Source organism: Carya illinoinensis, chromosome 8 (genome assembly GCF_018687715.1).
Source record: "Carya illinoinensis cultivar Pawnee chromosome 8, C.illinoinensisPawnee_v1, whole genome shotgun sequence".
In the NCBI taxonomy this organism is placed as follows: domain Eukaryota; kingdom Viridiplantae; phylum Streptophyta; class Magnoliopsida; order Fagales; family Juglandaceae; genus Carya; species Carya illinoinensis.
Window position 1 is genome coordinate 5119070 of NC_056759.1, and position 20902 is coordinate 5139971.

At 34.9% G+C, this 20902-nt stretch overlaps 2 protein-coding genes across 3 annotated transcripts; both read right to left on the bottom strand.

Moving 5' to 3' along the window:
• Window positions 1–457: 457 nt before the first annotated feature.
• On the bottom strand, window positions 458–20788 carry LOC122318221. Of its 2 annotated transcripts, XR_006244761.1 has the most exons (8): window positions 20429–20788; window positions 20251–20338; window positions 3701–3939; window positions 3380–3589; window positions 3164–3256; window positions 2975–3070; window positions 2310–2859; window positions 458–760 (listed from the first exon to the last, which is right to left on the bottom strand). XR_006244761.1 is itself a non-coding variant. In XM_043135419.1 (7 exons), the coding sequence occupies exons 3-7, from the start codon at window positions 3926–3928 to the stop codon at window positions 2515–2517; spliced, it is 972 nt and encodes a 323-aa protein (XP_042991353.1). In that variant the 5' UTR covers window positions 3929–3939; window positions 20251–20338; window positions 20429–20788; the 3' UTR covers window positions 2136–2514. The 2 variants fall into 2 exon arrangements, 1 of the variants encoding a protein (XP_042991353.1); XM_043135419.1 differs by lacking the exon at window positions 458–760 and having other exon boundaries at window positions 2136–2859.
• LOC122318757 lies at window positions 14632–18245 on the bottom strand. Its single transcript, XM_043136358.1, has 4 exons — window positions 18186–18245; window positions 16255–18095; window positions 15526–15613; window positions 14632–15429 (listed from the first exon to the last, which is right to left on the bottom strand). The coding sequence occupies exons 1-4, from the start codon at window positions 18243–18245 to the stop codon at window positions 14632–14634; spliced, it is 2787 nt and encodes a 928-aa protein (XP_042992292.1).
• Window positions 20789–20902: the final 114 nt, after the last annotated feature.

The following is a 20902-nucleotide window of genomic DNA, read 5'->3' on the forward strand; positions in this document are numbered from 1 at the left end:
GAGGCATTTCTTGCGGATTCACGATGAATTTGTTGGGCAGAAGTCTACTGTTTTTTTTATACTTTTTTTTCCGAATTCATGATCAACTACGTATGTTATTATGGCTGGAACTGAATCTCAGAAACCAACCCACAGGTAATTGTTCCTTAATCTCAACTGCTCGTAAACCCATTTGCATTTCATACGTACAATAGTCTACTTCTATAGCCCCTGAACCCATTTTTACAATATTGAGAAATTTGCCCCTGAACCCATTTTTACAATGTGTCAATTTAACCTTGTAAATAAATCTCCAACATATTCTTTGAATTTCATTTTTGAACAACCTAAGAACTCGTATCAATCTCTTGTAATGCATAGTACGTACTCTGCCAATCCTTGTTTCTAGGACTTTTTGTTTTAGATTTAGTGTAGCTTTTTTCACATGTTCAGCAAACTAAAACAGCATATATATTACTCTGTTTTTATGTAGAATATTGCCATCGAGGTTTCATACAAGCTTGAATTAACATCTCATTTATGTTCAAAACATTATACATGATAGAAAGAGGAAATGTCATGCAAAATCAAGCTTATATTCTTAAATACTATCTACTACTGGTGTGCTAGAAATTATATCATGTGCCACTCATGGGATCAGTCCTCAACATGGCTATACATTTAAACCTGGGAGTGAAGTCTATATATAGCATCCTGTAGGCGGGTTCACTAGTGCATCAAAAAATTACAAGCTTCCCTCATATCAACCTGTCATATGTACCTGCATATAACAAAAATGAAAACAATTACAGTCAAAACACACTCTACAGCCTACTCCATACCATTCAACCTGAATTGTTGAACAAAAATCATTCACCAAAACTCCATTACAGTCCAACCTAGACAGAATTTTATTTTTACCTATTAAGCTATATTCTCTCAAGTATATGTTTAAATATCACAAACATCATGAAACCTTGTCTTACTACTTGTACTTGGCATCTGATTTGTTTTTTGGAATGTGAGAATAATATTGAAAGGTTTTTTAGGAATATGGAAGAATGTTATTTATGAAATTATATAACTGCATCTAGTATTTATGCATCTTTTGTAAGTGGCTACTAGAGAAGATTGTATAAGTTTAACAAATAAATTGATTGAGAAAAGGGAAATAATTATTTCTAAACCAATAAAATCCTTTCAAAAAACTAGACAACTTGTTTTAGAATGAGACTCCTCTCATACGCTAAGAAATGCATGATTAGAGTAATAGATCATCAAATCTGATGCAGAATCATCACAACAAATATGGAGCGAAATTAACCATAGTCAAAACAATTACATGCTAAAGTCCAGCTATAAACCATCACCTATAGTTCAGTCAACAAGTCTTTACCATTTCAGGAAATTTTGTATTGCCTAGTAAGCTAGATTCTCTCAAGTTCCAGGTGCTAAAACCAGTTAACACCATTTTCTTTTATTAAACTACAACTTGTACTTGGTATCACGAGTATCTTCAAACAGAGAATAAAGCTACAAATCTGAAATAAAATTATAGATAACAAATATTTCCAGAAATTAACCATTTAAAAAACAGTTACATGCTAAACTCAGCTACTTTAACCATCACCTATGCTCAATCCATTTCAGCATTACCTCAATATAATATTTTATTTCAGCCACTAGGCTAGATTCTCTCAAGTTGTAGGTTCTAATATCCAGTTAACATCACAAGTCTCTTATTAAACTACTACTTGTACTATGTACCACATGAGTATCTTGATACCAAAGAATAATATTGGACAGCATTAGAAAAGAATATGGAGGAATGTTATATATCAAAATATATTTTGCATCTAGTATTAATATTGTTTGTAAGTGCCTGCTAGAGAAGATTGCATATATATAACTAGTCTAATTGATTGAAAAAAGGGAAATAATTATTCTTTGGTATACCAATAGTTTTCTTTCAATCTTTCATTCAACTTGTTTAAGCATTATGTATCCTCTCATACACTAAGAAATGCATGATTTATAGAATAGTACTTCAAATCTACTATTTCTTATCACACCAAATATTTCTGGAAATTAACCATTAAAATCCCAATTACATGTTAAAGTCAATTTTAACCATCACCTATACTCAATCCATTACAGCATTACCTCATAAGAAATCTATTATGAAACCTAGTGAGCTAGATTCTCTCAAGTTGCAGGTTCATATATCCAGTACTCTCCATTTAGTATTACCACAAGCTTAACCATTGTCAGACAAGACACAGCAGTAGGAAGGGGTAGAATTAAGCACACTTACAAAGGGCCAGACAAACCTTTAACAAACTGTTCCACAGCCCCAGTTCCATGATTTACATGCCCATCACTCTGCTGGGATGCCATTCTAGCAACTAAAACCAATTTCAGAAAACCTGCACCATTTCCCCCACCACAACTATGTAACAAAATATGCTCCTGCCACCAAAAGTTAGTAATACTTAACAAAATATCAAAATCACTCCCAGTTTTCATCCCATCCAGCTAAACATCTCCTTGAGTGTCTCTATTAGACACTCTTTGAGATGTTGAGTCATCCATCCTCTTGTCATAGGACATTTGCCAAACCAATAATTGTCTGACATCCCTTTTCATCTCATCCAATTCTGTCTTGTACATCAATGCCTCATTTTTATGCTTCTCATTTTCTTGGCCTAGGTGCTCAAGTTGTGCCAACATAGCTGATGGTCTAGTCTCAGTTATAACTGAACCACCAAGTCCTCTTGTATAACCAGACCTGTGGCCTAGCACATCTCTGAATATTGTCTTTGCAGCCTCATCTGTGCACTCCTCAGGCTGAATCTCATATAATTTCTCACACATTGTATTCTGATGCAATCAATACATATTGTATGAGTTAATGTTAGGGGAAATAACCAAAGTTAAATGGGGTTCCTTGAATGGAACAAACTCACTACAAGGCACTAAGTTAGAGAGCACGTACATAGTAAGTTTCTGTCATGGGAGTGACAAATGTCCCTTTTTTCTTTGACCAATGAGTTTCTTTATAGAAATTAACCAAGTTGTTTGCGCTTGGACCCTTCAAATACATACATAAATATGTCAGAAATTCTTCCTAGGACACACTACCACTGACTTAGTCACTTAATGATTAAAGTCACTTTAATCTTACCATCTCTTGTATTAACCTCACAAAAGATTTTTTGCCTGTAGTGTGATTCACCCGCTGCTTTTTCCTATTGGCTGTATTTTGCTTTGATTTTTTCTGCAATTACACATAAACTCTATGTTACTTCCATATTCAGCACATATCACTTCCTATTTACCTTGTTTCAAATCCAATTCTATATAATTTAGCACAATTACAGCATTACATGTCACTTGTTACCTTGAATTCATCACTCCCCCATCTTTCACATAACTTTTTCCAAACATCTGGTTCCACCAATGAGGTTGACTTCATTAATGCCTCCTGGTGTGTGTCACAACCCTTGTATATTTTATGAAGCTGGTAGCGGAAGTCATTGAACTTCTTCCCGAGATTCCTCTCCACCATCTCATGATGATTCCTTTTGCTCCAATCTAAAATGAAGTCAGCCTGTAAGATCACACCAATTGATCAACATTGCATTTCCATCAATCTTTTTGCAGGAATAACATGTATAGAAACATAAATGAATGTGACAAGTTAATGAAACCAGCTCAATACCCTGACACGATTGATCAATTCCTCTTTCTCTTGTGCATCTACAACATCCCAACTATTCTGAATCATGCTTGCATGATGTTTGATAATCCATGTTACTCTTGTTGTAAAGAACACAGCATTCTCACATGATGGTGCCCTCTCACCATCATTAATCTGCAATGGAATTAGGCCGTGCTTACGAAACTTCATAAACTCAGTGCATCCAACTGGTCCACGACACCTCCGCATTGTTTGTTTCCCTGCCATTTATAGAAGTCACATGTCAAAACCATTGCCACAACCCAACACATTACACATTCTACAACCATCATCAATGTGTACACATAATTATTGCAGAAACTGTTTGTTCCAGCAATGAATAAGAACCAATTTTTTTAACCATTCCCATAAATTCTCTTGTATTACCATTACACTCAGGCACATCATCTGTAGTACCACTGTTAATTTCATTAACATCAGTACCCAAAACCATATCTGGGGGCTGAGTTGAGTAATCTGATCCAACGCTTTGCTCAACACTTTGAATGAACGTTACCAAAACAATATCTACATGTGGACCTCACCAACAAAATAAGTGGCACATGTAATACGACAATATATTTTATTGGTGGCTTCCAGGAATCATTAATGGACTTTATTATTATAATATAAAACCCTGTTTGTTGATCCATTCTAATATTTCATCGTTTACCATGTGCAACGAAATAATTATAGTTGAACACAGTACGTAGTCTTATAAAAATAAATATATAGTTGTTGAAGATTGAGAAATCCATTACTAATCTTTCATGAGTAAACCTTTTCAACCACAGCTTTTGAAATATTAATTGGCGGTTTATTACATCCATTACTTGAAGATTTCATCTCCAATCTGCACTCCCGAACATTTGTCTCTATTGAGCATACCATTAATCAAGTAAACTTGTTTATTACATAATAGGCAAAACAATAAACGTTTTATTGTTCTAATATGCCCTGTTTGCATGCACTTAGTATAAACCTTTGTGGGGCAGATCAACCAACAGATTTTCAATAATAAACACTCAAAGATTCTCTCAGTAGACCATACAAGATGGCTGAATTCTGCAATAGATAGTCCCGATACAGAGCTGTAAAATATCTGTACAAACAAATCATCACCTATTGATTTAATCATCAATCGTCCATGAATATCTCATATTAATGGAAAAAGGCAGTTACATGTATAGTTTGGCAAAATGCTTGGTATTACAGGATCCATGCAGAAATAAATTCATTAATGACAAAGTTCAAGACTGCATTAATTTACAAATTCTCAAAGTCAAACTCTTTATTAGTTACAACTAAATTCTCAGATTCAATAATCTGCAACTTGCCACAAAAATATGCCTACTAGTTGCACTATGCTCTGTCATTGTACTTTCCCCACCAATTTCTCCAAAATATATCAAGGCACTCGATGCATTGTAGAAAAAAGGTAATGGAAAAGTGTGAATAAATTGAAGTCGATGCAATGAAATAAAAAGGCACAGCACATAACATAATAGGCAAAATAATTTACATCCATTTAACATGAACAAAGGAACTGGAACAAACACAAGGCCAAACACATAGCAAAGAAAGAACACTATTTCCATTCTCATACAAATGTGCCTATCAAATCATTGTTTCAGTTACTGGTACAATGGCTATAAGTACAGTGGCTATAATATCATAATTTTCCCTTCAGTTTGTTTCCCTGCAATTCCAACATGGCTTATACTATTTTCATTGACATCCTCACAATAGGCAAGATTTATAGTACTATACATGTACATGCTTAATGAACAAACCCAATAAAATATGTAGTTGAGCACAGAACGCCATACCACTGGACAATAAATGGTTCCTGTTTATAATTATTGAAATCTGTACACCTGCTAGAAACCTCTTTTTCAAAAATCTCATTTACACAATAGTCTCTTAATGGTGTGCTATTTCTCAAATACAATCTTATGTTAAAACCTATATGGATTCACCATTCCAACTAAAACCTTAAAAAATGGCACATGGAAGGGATTAAAACAATGGTTCATTAAAGATAACCAGTTATAAAGACTATTCATAGACAACGATTTCAGTTGGTCCTAAACAATGATTTTAGTTGGTCCGAGTTGTCACTGTTGAACCCAAGATTTCAAGTTTTGTGTAATTATATATTTACACATGGATTTTGATGATAACAAATGAATTCAAAGAATAAAGAAGTCTCAAGCTCAAGTTGTCTACACAATGGAGTCAAGCACATCAAGGAAACAAGCACGAGCAAGAAGGGAACAAGTTCACATTAAAATTATAGAGTAATGTTGTAAATCTCTTCAAAATTCGAAATTAGGATTAATGCTCAAAATTAATATTTTATCATAAAGCTTTAAAATACATTTTTCACATGTGCATGAATATTTTTGAAAATTAAATTTAAAAATTTTGAAAGATGATTGATTGTCATCTTTTACATGTGCATGCCTTGATTAAAGGGTTGAACTTTGAAAATATTAAAGATGATTGATTGTCATCTTTCAAATGTGCATGTTTTATTTGAATATTTTCAAAAGTGATTGATACTTTTTTGGACTTATACAAAAGGTAGATGATTTTGTTTGAAAATTTTGAAAAGTTAAGTGTGCTCATTTTGTCATATGCAAAAAGTAAAAGATTAGGTTTGAATTTTTTGAAAAGGAAAGTGTGCTCATTTTGTCATATGCCAAAAGTAAAAGATTAGGTTTGATTTTTTTAAAAAAGTGAATGATGTTGTCTTTGACAATTGAAAAAGAAGAACCTTTTATTTGAATTTTTTGAAAAAGGGAATAATGTTGTCTTTGACATGTGAATCCTTTTAAATTTGAATATGAAGTCTCATATGCCTATAAATAGATCATTTGAGAGCTTCACATTCACAACACCAAGAGCATACAACATTCATTCAAAGCTTTCATTCTCTCTTCTCTAAGCATTAAGCCTTAATCCTTGTTCATTTTGAGAGATATAGTTTGCGTTGTATTGTTCTTATTTCACTCATTGAGGAGTGTTTTCTAATAACCTACCCACTATCAGCTTTTGTATCAGAAAAATGGTGTGTATAACTCTTGTGCGTGTAGAAAATATTCTACACGGGGAATAGTTGAATCACCACGTGTAAGGTGATTGCAAGTATAAAGGGTGTTTTACACGGATCCTTTGTAGCGGTGTTGTTCAAAGGTGTAATAGGTTTCTATCTCCACCTGAAGGAGGTTGAATAGTGAATTTGGGAATCCTCAAGGGGTAGCTTGAGGTGAGGACGTAGGCAGTGGGGTCGAACCTCGTTAACATACTGAGTTTGCTTCTCTCTTACCCTTACTCTTTATATTTATTGTTATTTCATATTTTGTTTATATTTTATATTATATATTTGATTTATAATTGTTATTTTTTTTTAATACAACTCAATTCACCCCCCCTCTTGTGTTAGTCATCTGAGCAATAATTGGTATCAGAGCTAAGAGCTCTATTATAAGATTAACTATCTTTTGAGTTAAGATCTTATGGCTAACATTGCAGCTTCATTTGGTGAAGGTCAATCTAGCAGTCGGCCTCCACTCTTTTGTGGAGATAATTACTCATTCTGGAAAGTTAGAATGAGAATATTTCTTGAAGCTCAAGGTAGAGAAATCTGGAAATGTATTATAAATGGACCTTATATTCCAACAAAAGTGGTTGATGGAGTAAAGGTCAAAAAGGAAGAAGAAGAGTTTGATCGTGAAGACGATAGACTTTATACTTTAAATTTAACTGCTATGAATTTATTATATAATGCTCTTAATGGAAATAAATTTAATTGAGTAATGAATTGCGCTACGGCAAAAGAAATTTAGAATAACGTGGAAGTTACTTATGAAGGAACTTCGCAAGTCAAGGAATCAAAAATTTATATTCTTACTCATGAATATGAAATGTTTAAGATGAATGATGATGAATCTATTTCTAGTATACACACTCGTTTTACTAATATCATAAAAAGCTTGACAGCTCTTGACAAAGTTTATTCCAAGGTGGAGATAGTAAGAAAAATTCTCAACTCTTTACCAAAACGTTGGGAATCAAAAGTTACAGCGATTCTTGAAGCTAGAGACCTCAAGAAGCTCGAAGTCAATGAACTCATCGGGTCACTTATCACCCATGAGTACACATTGAAAAGAGGAGAAGAAGAAGGAAAGCCAAAGCAGAGCTTAGCACTTAAAGCTGTTCCTCATGAAAGTAAAGGTGATGAAGATGAGGAAAATGACGATAAAGATGAAAAAGTTGAAATGATAACAAGAAGAATTCAGAGGTTCTTGAAGAAAAATAGAACTCCTCCAAGGAAATCCTTCAAAAAGTTTTCCTAGAAATATTCAGGTAAAAATGACACTTTAATTTGTTATAAATGCAATAAACCTGGTCATATCAAGCCAGATTGTCCTCTGCTAAAGAAATATCGAAACAAGGGCAAGAAAGCAATGAAAGCTACATGGGATGATGATTCAAGTAGCTTAGATAGTGAAGCAAGCAATGAAGAATCAGCAAATCTTTGTCTTATAGCTAAAGATGACATTGAGGTATGCATGAAGTCTTCTACAAGCAAAAACAAATGGTTTTTAGATAGTGGATGTTCAAGACACATGACGGGAGACAAGACTAAGTTCTTTGATCTTAGATCTAAAGAAGAAGGACACGTGACATTTGGAGACAACTCGAAAGGGAAGATCGTGGGAATAGGTAAAATTGGTAATGAATATTCTCTCATAACTGAAGATGTTCTACTTGTTGAAGGTTTAAAACATAATCTTTTGGGCATAAGTCAATTATGTGATAAAGGATTTACAGTTATTTTCAAAATGGATAAATGCATTATCTTGAATGATCATGATTGTAATATTTATTTTATTGCTTTTAGAAACAATAATGTTTATACAATCGATTTTGAAGAAATTACCTCACAAGATGTTATTTGTTTTTCAGCTCAAAATGAAACTAGTTGGCTATGGCATAGAAGATTAGGTCATGCCAATATGGAACTTATTTCCAAACTTTCAAAAACTGATCTTGTGAGAGGTTTACCAAAAATAAATTTTCTTAAAGACAAAATTTGTGATGCATGTCAATTTGGTAAACAAACAAAAACTTCTTTTAAAACTAAGAAACATATTTCCACTACTAGACCATTGCAATTGATACACATGGATCTTTTTGGACCAAATAGAGTTGCAAGTTTAGGAGGAAAATATTATGCATTTGTTATTGTTGATGATTTCTCCAGATATACTTGGGTCATCTTTCTTGCTCATAAAGATGAGGCACATAATGCCTTTACCAAGTTATGCAAGAGAATTCAAAATGAAAATGGCTATACTATTTCAAGTATCCGAAGTGATAGGGGAAAAGAGTTTGTTAATAAAAATATTGAAACATTTTGTGATGAAAACGGTTTTGTGCATAATTTTTCTGCTCCTCGAACTCCTCAACAAAATGGGGTAGTAGAGAGGAAAAATAGATCTCTTCAAGAGATGGCAAGAACAATGCTCAATGAGAACAACTTGCCTAGTTATTTTTGGGCCGAAGCGGTAAGTACTGCATGTTATGTTATAAATAGAGTTATGCTAAGGTCTAAGTTAGATAAAACCCCCTATGAGCTTTGGAATGAGAAAAAGCCCAACATTGGTTACTTTCATGTATTTGGATGCAAATGTTTTATTTTGAATGACAGGGATAATTTAGGCAAATTTGATGCAAAATCTGATGAAGGTATCTTTCTCGAGTATTCTACTAATAGTAAAGCTTATAAAGTATTCAATAAAAAGACTTTGACTGTACAAGAATCTATGCATGTAGTATTTGATGAATCTAATTCTTCACTCTCCAAGAAATCTATTGATGAAGAAACAAGAGGTATAAATAATACGGAAAGTCTCAATCTCAACAAAGAGAAAACAATAGAGGAAGTTCAACATGGAGCCATCAGGAAATATCATCAAAATTTAATACAAGATGCAACCAAACAGTGGAAATTTATGAAAGATCATCCAGTGGAACAAATTTTGGGAGAACCTTCACAATGTGTAAGTACTCGATCATCTCTTAGAAATATTTGCAATCATACTGCTTTTCTATCTGAAATTGAACACAAAAATATTGATGACGCACTTCTTTATGAATCTTAGATTCTAGCTATGCAAGAAGAGTTGAATCAATTTGAAAGAAATGATGTTTGGACACTTGTTCCTAGACCCAAAAATCATACTATTATTGGAACAAAATGGGTTTTTAGAAACAAGAAAGATGAGTCCGGAGTCATTTCTAGAAATGAGGCTCGACTTTTAGCCCAAGGTTTTAATCAAGAAGAAGGAATCGATTATGATGAGACATATGCACCTGTCGCAAGATTAGAAACTATTCGAATGCTACTTGCATATGCTTGTTATAAAGATTTCAAACTTTTTCAAATGGATGTTAAAAGTGCTTTCTTAAATGGTTTTATAAATGAAGAGGTATATGTTGAGCAACCTCCAGGTTTTGAAAATCATATTTCCCCAAATCATGTTTTCAAACTCACAAAAGCACTATATGGACTTAAACAAGCTGCTAGAGCTTGGTACGAAAGACTTAGTGGTTTCTTGATTGAAAAATGTTTTTCAAGAGGAAAAATTGACACAATTCTTTTCATTAAATATGAAAATGATGATATTGTTTTGATTTAGATTTATGTTGATGATATAATATTCGGTGCTACTAATGAAAATATGTGTCAAGTTTTTGCTAAGACTATGCAGGAAGAATTTGAGATGATCATGATGGGAGAACTTACATTCTTTCTCGGATTGCAAATTAATTAAGCAAGCAAAAAGTGGGACATTCATCAATCGATCAAAATATATTAAGGAATTACTGAAGAAGTTTGGGATGGAAAATGCTAAGGAAATTGGAACACCAATGAGCCCATCAACTAAATTTGATAAAGATGAATCCGGTAAGCCAATTAACTCGAAGATATATCGAGGTATGATTGGTAGCTTATTATATTTAACAGCCAGTAGACCAGATATTATGTTTAGTGTGTGCTTATGTGCACACTTTCAATCATCTCCAAAAGAATCACATTTAATTGCAGTTAAGCGCATTCTTAGCTATCTTAGTGGTACAATTAACCTAGGGTTATGGTACCCTAAGCACACATCTTTCGATCTAATCAGTTACACAGATGCAGATTATGCTGGCTGTAAAATAGATCGAAAAAGCACTAGTGGAGCATGTCATTTCTTAGGTCATGCACTAGTTTCCTGGTTTAGTAAAAAACAAAATTTTGTTGCACTATCTATTGCTGAGGCAGAATATGTTGCTGCGCGTAGTTGTTGTGCTCAAGTTCTCTACATGAAGCAACAACTTGAAGATTTTAAACTTATGTATAATCACATTCCAATCAAATGTAATAATACAAGTGCTATAAATCTTTCAAAGAACCCAATACAACATTCAAAAACTAAGCATATTAAAATAAGGTATCATTTTCTTCGAAATCATGTGCAAAAAGGCGATATAATATTAGAGTTCACAAACACACACGATCAATTAGCAGATATTTTCACAAAACCTTTACCAGAAGATAGATTATGTATGATCAGAAGAGAAATAGGTATGATGCATGCTATGAATATCTCTTAAAAGATAGACCAGAGTCAATAAAAATAGAGATAGATTTTTTAAATACTTTTACATAAACTTGAGATTCTTAGTCTCATGTTTGAGACGCTCATTCTCTTCATACAATATCATGTCATTCTTATCCATGGGAACCGGCAAGCGGAATGAAGAATCTAATAAAGATTTCAACTGTTTATTCTTCTGCCGAATGATTCCTTCCCTTGTGTGAGACTCTTGAACAATTCGTTGAAGTACAACAATTTGTTTTTTGAGCTTTTCAACTTCATGATTTTTGGCTTGTAGCCGCTGAGAAAAAGCAACAATAGAGGAAGAGTAGCGAGTCTCAAGACTCACCAAGTCATAAATAGCATCAGAATCTGACTTATTAGTCAGATTATTATTTTCTTGCTGCAACATGGCACCAATGGCAGCTGCAGAAAGGACAGGAGGTTGAGATGTAGAATGCCTCATGGATGGATCTAGAGAAATGTTAGAAGAATGAGCCATTGAGAAAAGAATAGAAGGCTTAAAACGAGAATGTTGAAGGAATGCAGATGAGTTATAGAGATGAGAAGAAAACTTGATACGGATTAGATGAACTTCAGGACTGATTTTATAGAGATAGCATAAAGAATAAGACAAACTATTGTCTCTTCAAATCTTATTTAGTCAAAAGAAATACAAGATATGCTGGACACACATTGTCAAAAGTTTTCTTACTAACCCAGCGAGATTAACAGCAGATTGTCCCTATTTTTCTAGTAAACGATGAACCTTTGCTGTTATCTGCCGATGTTGACCTTGTATCTGAACCCTTTCTCGTTCCAGCTCCTCTATTCGTGGTTGCAGATCATGAGCATAACAATCTGTTAATTTTTTTTAACTCTTTGGTTTCTTGCTTTAGCCTTTTATTCTCACTATCCTTATTAGCAAGCTTCTGTCGTAACTCAAATATTTGCATGTTAAGATGATCAATCTCACTCACCCTCGCCATTAACCTCCGAGACATGATCGTAACAGAGGCAGCATATTAACTACTGAGCATTCTTGATTCTGCAATTATCTCAGAATCAGCCTTACTCGAAAAACGGTTCACTGCTCCTATCATGGTATTGACGGCCTCAGGAGAGAAGATTGATGATTGATGCGTCAAGGGTTCCTGATTCAAGTCTGGAACATTAGTGGAAGAGAATTGCTCAGCCATTCTATGGTTGTGGAAAAACAGAACTCAAGTCAAGAAATGATTATTTTTTTGGCATCCGATAGATGAAAATGATCATTTTTTTTATAGAAACTCGGAACCTTCAATCCCGTTTGTCAACAACATCAGACGATTGTTTAAATCTTCAGCCGTATTAAATTCATAGAGTTAGGCCTCGAGGCTTTGCAGCACTTGTCGGGTCACAGACGGCTCCATTTTTCAACTATCTATAGTGTCTACTAACGCACCGTTTTCTTCAGTCTATTTACTAGTTGCGGATCCTTTTTAATGATGCCAAAAGGGGGAGAAGTATTAGACTAAAACATTAACATTGTTTGAATTGCTAAACTTATTATATATGCTTGGAATTATATTTATACTTTTGCTTGAAAAACTAACGCACATTCTCAGGGGGAGCTTAAGTATTAATACAGCTTTCAGGTTCTATCAAGTATTTGTCATCATCAAAAAGGGGGAGATTGTTGAACCTAAGATTTCAAGTTTTGTGTAATTATATATTTACACATGGATTTTGATGATAACAAATGAATTCAAAGAATAAAGAAGTCTCAAGCTCAAGTTGTCTACACAATGGAGTCAAGCACATCAAGGAAACAAGCATGAGCAAGAAGGGAACAAATTCACATTAAAATTATAGAGTAATGTTGTAAATCTCTTCAAAATTTGAAATTAGGATTAATGCTCAAAATTAATATTTTATCATAAAGCATTAAAATACATTTTTCACATGTGCATGAATATTTTTGAAAATTAAATTTGAAAATTTTGAAAGATGATTGATTGTCATCTTTTACATGTGCATGCCTTGATTAAAGGGTTGAACTTTGAAAATATTAAAAATGATTGATTGTCATCTTTCACATGTGCATGTTTTATTTGAATATTTTCAAAAGTGATTGATACTTTTTTGGACTTATACAAAAGGTAGATGATTTTGTTTGAAAAATTTGAAAAGTAAAGTGTGCTCATTTTGTCAGATGCAAAAAGTAAAAGATTAGGTTTGAATTTTTTGAAAAGGAAAGTGTGCTCATTTTGTCATATGGCAAAAGTAAAAGATTAGATTTGATTTTTTTAAAAAGTGAATGATGTTGTCTTTGACAATTGAAAAAGAAGAACCTTTTATTTGAATTTTTTGAAAAAGTGAATGATGTTGTCTTTGACATGTGAATCTTTTTAAATTTGAATATGAAGTCTCATATGCCTATAAATAGATCATTGGGAGCTTCACATTCACAACACCAAGAGCATACAACATTCATTCAAAGCTTTCATTCTCTCTTCTCTAAACATTGAGCCTTAATCCTTGTTCATTTTGAGAGATATAGTTTGCGCTGTATTGTTCTTATTTCACTCATTGAGGAGTGTTTTCTGATAACCTACCCACTATCAGCTTTTGTATCAGAAAAAGGGTGTGTATAACCCTTGTGCGTGTAGAAAATATTCTACACGGGGAATAGTTGAATCACCACGTGTAAGGTGATTGCAAGTGTAGAGGGTGTTCTACACGGATCCTTTGTAGCGGTGTTGTTCAAAGGTGTAATAGGTTTCTATCTCCACCTGAAGGAGGTTGAATAGTGAATTTGGGAATCCTCAAGGGGTAGCTTGAGGCGAGGACATAGGTAGTGGGGCCGAACCTCGTTAACATACTGAGTTTGCTTCTCTCTTACCCTTACTCTTTATATTTATTATTATTTCATATTTTGTTTATATTTTATATTATATATTTGATTTATAATTGTTATTTTTTTTAATACAACTCAATTCACCCCCCCTCTTGTGTTAGTCATCTGGGCAACAGTCACCCTTTCAATGAACTTGCCAAATGAAAAATACAATATGTATGTACCTATTAATGGACATACACATTTCTCCATCACATTTTCATACTTATGCATGGTACACACACACACACAAACGCACTTTTACACACACAAGAACATATATATGTTAGCTAATACAAATGATATCTATAGGGGAAAGTAAACATATTTAACCTTGGACACATTATCTATCCAACATTATATAAACAAAGAATGCTTACTTAATCATTAGTGTTAGTTTCATGATCATCATCTCCATCCTCTTCACTTGACCCTGATGTATTGTCACAATAAGAACCACTCTCATCCGAGGATGACTCATTACTAAGAAACTCGTCCTCATCAACTCTTGGATCGGGGTGGTGTAACATAATTGTCTCATCAAGTACAATGGGGTCTATATCTAATCGATGCAAAGGCATATCAACGCATGTATCATCTTGATGTACAAAATAAGCTGGTGGAGAATATTCTTCATCCTGGTATGCTTCATCCTCAGGCAATTCTTCATCATCCTCATCTACAACTGTTGTGCTGGGGATGTCATAAACATTCCTACTAGTGACCTTTTGTACTACTAGCCAATTTCTCCCTAAACTCGTATCTTTCAGATAAAAGACTTGGGATACTTGGCATGCAAGTACAAAAGGGTCGTCCTTGTAACATTTGCGAGTAGAGTCGAGACTTATAAAGTGACTGCCAACATGAACTCCTCTTCTCATATCACATACATCAAACCAATCACATTTGAACAAATATACATGGCGCCATCCTAGATAGTTAAGCTCGATGATGTCCATTACTACTCCGTAGAAGTCAATAGGCCTACCTTGATGATCTCCAGGAACAAGCACACCACTGTTTTGTGTAAGACGATGTTCTTCATGTTGCTTTGTGTGGAACCTAGTTCCATTCATAATGCACCCAGTATATGATGCAACCCACGGGTCAGGTCCACATGCTAGCGCGTAAAGATCATCAGACACCTCATCGGGGATTGAATTACGCAATTGCCTAATCTGGTTCAGATTAACAAAGTGTTAGTTGTATAAAATTCTACAAAAGAAAAAAGGACCTAGATTTGGCCCACCGTATGTTATATACAAGGCACTCACGCGCTCCTTGAACCATAACGGGAATTGATTTTCGTGCACATCATCAATGTTAATTACACCTTCGTCTTTCAATATGTTATAATGCTCCCTGCATTAATGCATGCCAAAGAAAATATTATCACCTAATACTTATTCGTGCAAATAAGCAAATGTTGTAAAAGGCAACAATTAAGCAAATTGAAAGACGATACTTACTCAAGGTAGAGGGTAATCTCAGGACAATTGTTGAGGACATACCAACATTGTTTGGCAAATGTTTTATTATCTGGTCGAGTTGGACTTGAAGCACCCAATGGCCTTACCTTTTGTGTGAATATTGAAAAATCTGATTCATTGCGTTCTTCTCTATGATATCTAGTTTCGATATCATGGAGATATATCGAACAAAAAGTCAAGCACTCGATGTGAATGTAAGCCTCGGCAATTGAGCCTTCAGCACGGGCCTTGTTTCGAACATAACGCTTAAATTTTTTCAAATACCTCTCAAATGGATACATCCACCTATATTGTACAGGCCCTGCATACAATACCTCACGTGGTAGATGAATAGATAGGTGCACCATTACATCAAAGAATGAAGGTGGGAGTATCATCTCAAGTTTGCAAAGGATGATTGAAATATCATTCTCAAGCCGCTTCAAGACATCTACAGCCAATGTGCGTGTGCACAATTGTCTAAAAAATGAGCTTAGTTCAGTCAAAGCCAATCTGATGTCAGGTCATAGGTACCCAGCAATAGATACAGGAAGTAGTCTTTGTAGGAAAATATGACAATCATAACTCTTCATTCCTGATATTTTACAACCATTTAACGTTACACATCTAGCAATATTTGCAGCAAATCCATCTGGAAATTTCACAGCTTGTAGCCACTGGCAAAAATTTCTCCTCTCATCTCCATGCAACGTGTAACATGCAGGTGGCATAACAAGTTTCTGTCCATGTTCTTGTAAATGTAATTCCTTTTTTATACCAAGAATGGACAAGTCCCTACGTGCATTAACTGAATCTTTTGTTTTTCCTGGAATCGCCATCAAAGTTCCCAGCACGTTGTCACAAATGTTCTTCTCAATATGCATTACGTCAAGATTATGTCGAATTTTCAATGTTGACCAATAAGGTAACTGGAAAAAGATACTTGTTTTTGTCCAATTCAATTCATCGGGTCTTCGCTTTCTCTTCCTTCCACCTTTTCCAAATAATACATCCCCAACATTACTTAATTGATTCAGTAAATCATGGCCAGATAATTCAGAAGGTGGGGTGCGGTGATCAGTATTGCCATTAAAATTAGCTTTTTTCTTCCTCCAAGTATGTTCTGGAGATAGGAAACGACGATGGCCCATATAACAATGTTTTCGACCATATTTCAACCACAAAGATTCAGTGTCAGCATTACAAGTTGGACATGCCAATTTTCCCTTCGTGCTCCACCCAGAAAGATTTCCATATGCGGGGAAGTCATTAATCGTCCATAATAATGCTGCATGTAATTGAAAAGATTGTTTTCTCGATGCATCATACGTCTCGACACCAGTTTCCCACAAGTCATTCAATTCATCAATAAGAGGCCGCAAATACACATCGATCTCATTACCTGACGCCTTTGGTCCAAGAATTAAAAGAGACAGCATGAAAAACTGGTCTTTCATGCACAACCATGGCGGCAAGTTGTAAGGGATAAATATTACTGGCCATACACTATAAGGTTTACTCATATTATTGAAAGGGTTGAATCCATCACTGGCTAGACCAAGGCGTATATTACGAGCATCAAGAGAAAATGATAGATGCTCTTGATCAAATTCCTTCCACCCAACTGAGTCATGTGGATGTCTCATCACATTGAAATCGTTGATGCCTTCTTCTTTGTGCCACCGCATGGCTACAGCTGTATCTTTCAACATGAACAACCTTTTCAATCTTGGTGTTAATGGAAAATATCGAAGTAGTTTGTGGGGGATTTTTTTCTGTTTAGTGGTGCGGGTTACCCATCTTGACATACTACCTTTGGGACAATCATGCCTGTCAGAATTTTCCTTCCAGTATAGTATACAATCATTTGGACATACATCAATCTTGGTATAACCAAAACCAAGGGCCCGCTCCATCTGTCGTGACTCGCGGTATGATTCAGGCAAAACTGCATCCGGAAATGAAGATTTCAACAACTTTAGTAGCATGTCAAATGACTTAACACTCCACCCCCCAATTGTCCGTATATGCAACAATTTCACAATGAAGGATAACTTTGAGAACTTAGCACATCCTGGATAGAGTGGACGTTTAGCATCTTCCAATAATTGGTTAAAACTTTTTGCCCTTGGGTCCACATAGGTGGGCCCTTCACTGGTACATTGTTCAACTTGCTCCACATTTATAAATGATCCAAGTCGGATATCATCTAACATTTCATCCATGTCATCAACATAGTCGTCATTTTGCACTTCATTGACTTCATCATCAATGTCATTAGCATCCCAAGTCTCTTCCTCGCCATGGAAAATCCATTCGGTATAGTTTTCATCAATTCCTATAGTGAATAGGTGTCTTTGCACCAAGTCTATAGTCTGGAAAAAGTTATTATGACAGTTACGACAAGGACACCTAATATTGTTTGTTGTTTCATGAGCTTGGGCCAGTGTAATGAATTGATGTACCCCTTCCCTATATTCTGCGGACCTAAATCGGTCGTTAATACGCATCCAGCTTTTGTCCATATCAAAATCACTGTAAGATGAAAATAGAGGAGTTGGATAGTTGTCTATTAAACTGAAGAAATATCATGATTAGAGCACGTCTACTTTGATAGTTTGCGGTCATATTGTAGAAGGATAATTTGAAGGATGAGAAGAAAGAGAAAAATGAAGTAGAGGAAACCAGATCATCAAAGTATATCAAGCATTCATACCATGCCATCATTGTGGCAACAAGAAAAGTATATGGAGAGCAAACTAGATTGCATTTCAACCTCTACATCTAGTACAAGGAACCCAATAAAGAATGAGAGAGAGAGAGAGAGAGAGAGAGAGAGCACTTAAAATTTCAATCAATACACAGATAGTCAAGGTATTCATGTGAGCCAGCCCCAACCACAAGCGAAAAATGACATATTTGAGTTGCTAATTTATCAATTTCCATGGCTAAGGACTAGGCTGGGGGAAACTAAAGCCATCATAACATTCACTGATGCAAGGTTACCAAGTTAAATAAAGCAAAAGACGAAAACAAGTTTTCTCTTGGGTTTTCTTTAATTACTTCTAAGCGAGGGTGAAGATAGAGATAGTCAGAGAAAATGCCTCTTAGTTTGTGTCTCCTATTGTGGCTGAATATTTATAGAAGAAAACTTGGGTGCATATCCATAATATTTTGTCAAAGGCATGATCAGGTACGTGTCTTTTATGGCATGAGGGGACAAAATTATTCATCGAGGAAGACTTGCAAACAAGTGACTGACCAGGCTTTTACTTCGATCAGCTATTTGTAATTTATATGAATAAAGACAGCAGCCCACGATTCATGACAATTGTTTAGTTCATACAAGAATTGGATGTTTTTATAAGTATGGTTCATTTCAGTATTCAGGGCAAAAGGTACTGAAAAAACTGAGTTCATATATTCTACATCCACCACAACTAAGCATGCATTCTGCTTAATTAGCTTAACTTACATGAACTAATTCATAGCTAAAGATCAGATAGTTTCTCAAAAGTATATTAATATATATATATATATAAGGTCATGCTAAATACTCGTATCTTGCACCAGAGGGTAAAAGAAAACTATTCATTTCCCTTGATAACAAAGCCATTATAGATTAATCAAGTACCTGTACCACCACCATAATTACCATCTAAGAGTCATTTTTCTAATTAGAAGTTTATCTGAGACAGTACTCCTATTATAAGTATAATTAGATGAACATATATAAATTAACCAATATTGTTGATAATGTAGTACTGGGTGTGTATATATATATATATATATTATATGGGCTTGGACATGTAAAAAAATTAAAACGCATTGGACAGGTTCTTGAGTTTAAAAATAGATGTTTTACGTGATGATTCCACTATAGGTTGAAGCCATGAAATAGTGCTTAGGCACTATGAAACCCAAATGGGACAGATGAGGGTACGTAGCAGTCAACTAATAAAAAAATAAATGTGGGACAGCAAGTAATATATATATGCCTGCAATATTTATAAAGAAAATGAAGTAATTGTAACATCATCTGGATGACCACTACTTATTGCTATGAGTTTAAAGAGTGGTAGAGCATCAGCTTGGGTCATAGTGACAACAGGATGACAATGAAAAGAAGGGAAAGAGAAAATTGGAAGACAAGCGACTTGTAGCTGATCTAGCTAGGCAGATCATAAACATGAATTAATAAAGTTATTTCTCATAACCATACGACCATGTTTTCCATCTGCTGGAAATATTTAATGACACCTTCAAGTGGTATGAATGAAGTTAATAACATCATGTTAATCGAGCATTCATTCTTGTACTAACTGGAGAGCCATAATTCTTTTTACTAAAGCTTAAAAACATATAAGTTTGCACACCAAATTATCAACATCGGCATATTAGACTAATAAAAATTAAAACGAACACCACATGTAAAGATTCAATTAATAAAATTTTGCTACATTACCTATTTTCATTTATTATTCAACACCAAGTTTAGAGAGATAGACATGGAATGAAGGAGAGAAATACCACACAGATTGAAAGGAGAGGAGATAGCTTGCTGAAATAGGGACCGAGTGGAGAAGCCGTGAGCGACGGTGGGACACGATTGGGCAGCCTGTACAGAGAGAGGGACTAAGTGAAAGTTAGAGAGAGAAAGAGAGAGACGGACGGTGAATTGAGCATAAGCGAGATGGAGGAGACTTACCGCCTAGGTGAGGAGGCGACGGCGTGCGGCACACGACGTCGTTGTTTTCTCATACCATTTTCGACGTGAAGGCTGTGATGGACTGACGAAGGGGATTTTCCTCTGTTTCGATGGTGAAGGCAGGATGGCTAGGCACGACTGGTGATTTATTGGTGGTGGAGGCTCACAATAGATGTAGGAAAAATGGGTGGAAGACACAGAGAGAGGATCGGCGCCTTTGGGTTTCTGAAACAATTACCGCGGGGAGAAAAATAGCGGGACAGTTCTGTAGTTTTATCGCCGCACGACATATGTTATAAAGCTATTTTAGGCCTTTACTCTGTTTTATTATTTGTGGAGAGAAGATGTTGCTGCAAAAGATGGATTGTCACCGCAAAAAATATATATGACGGCGAATTCCGCGTGCACCACTACAAAAATGCGGCTCCAGAAATTATGGGCTGTTGCGGCTCAAATTTACTCGCCCCTTCAGTT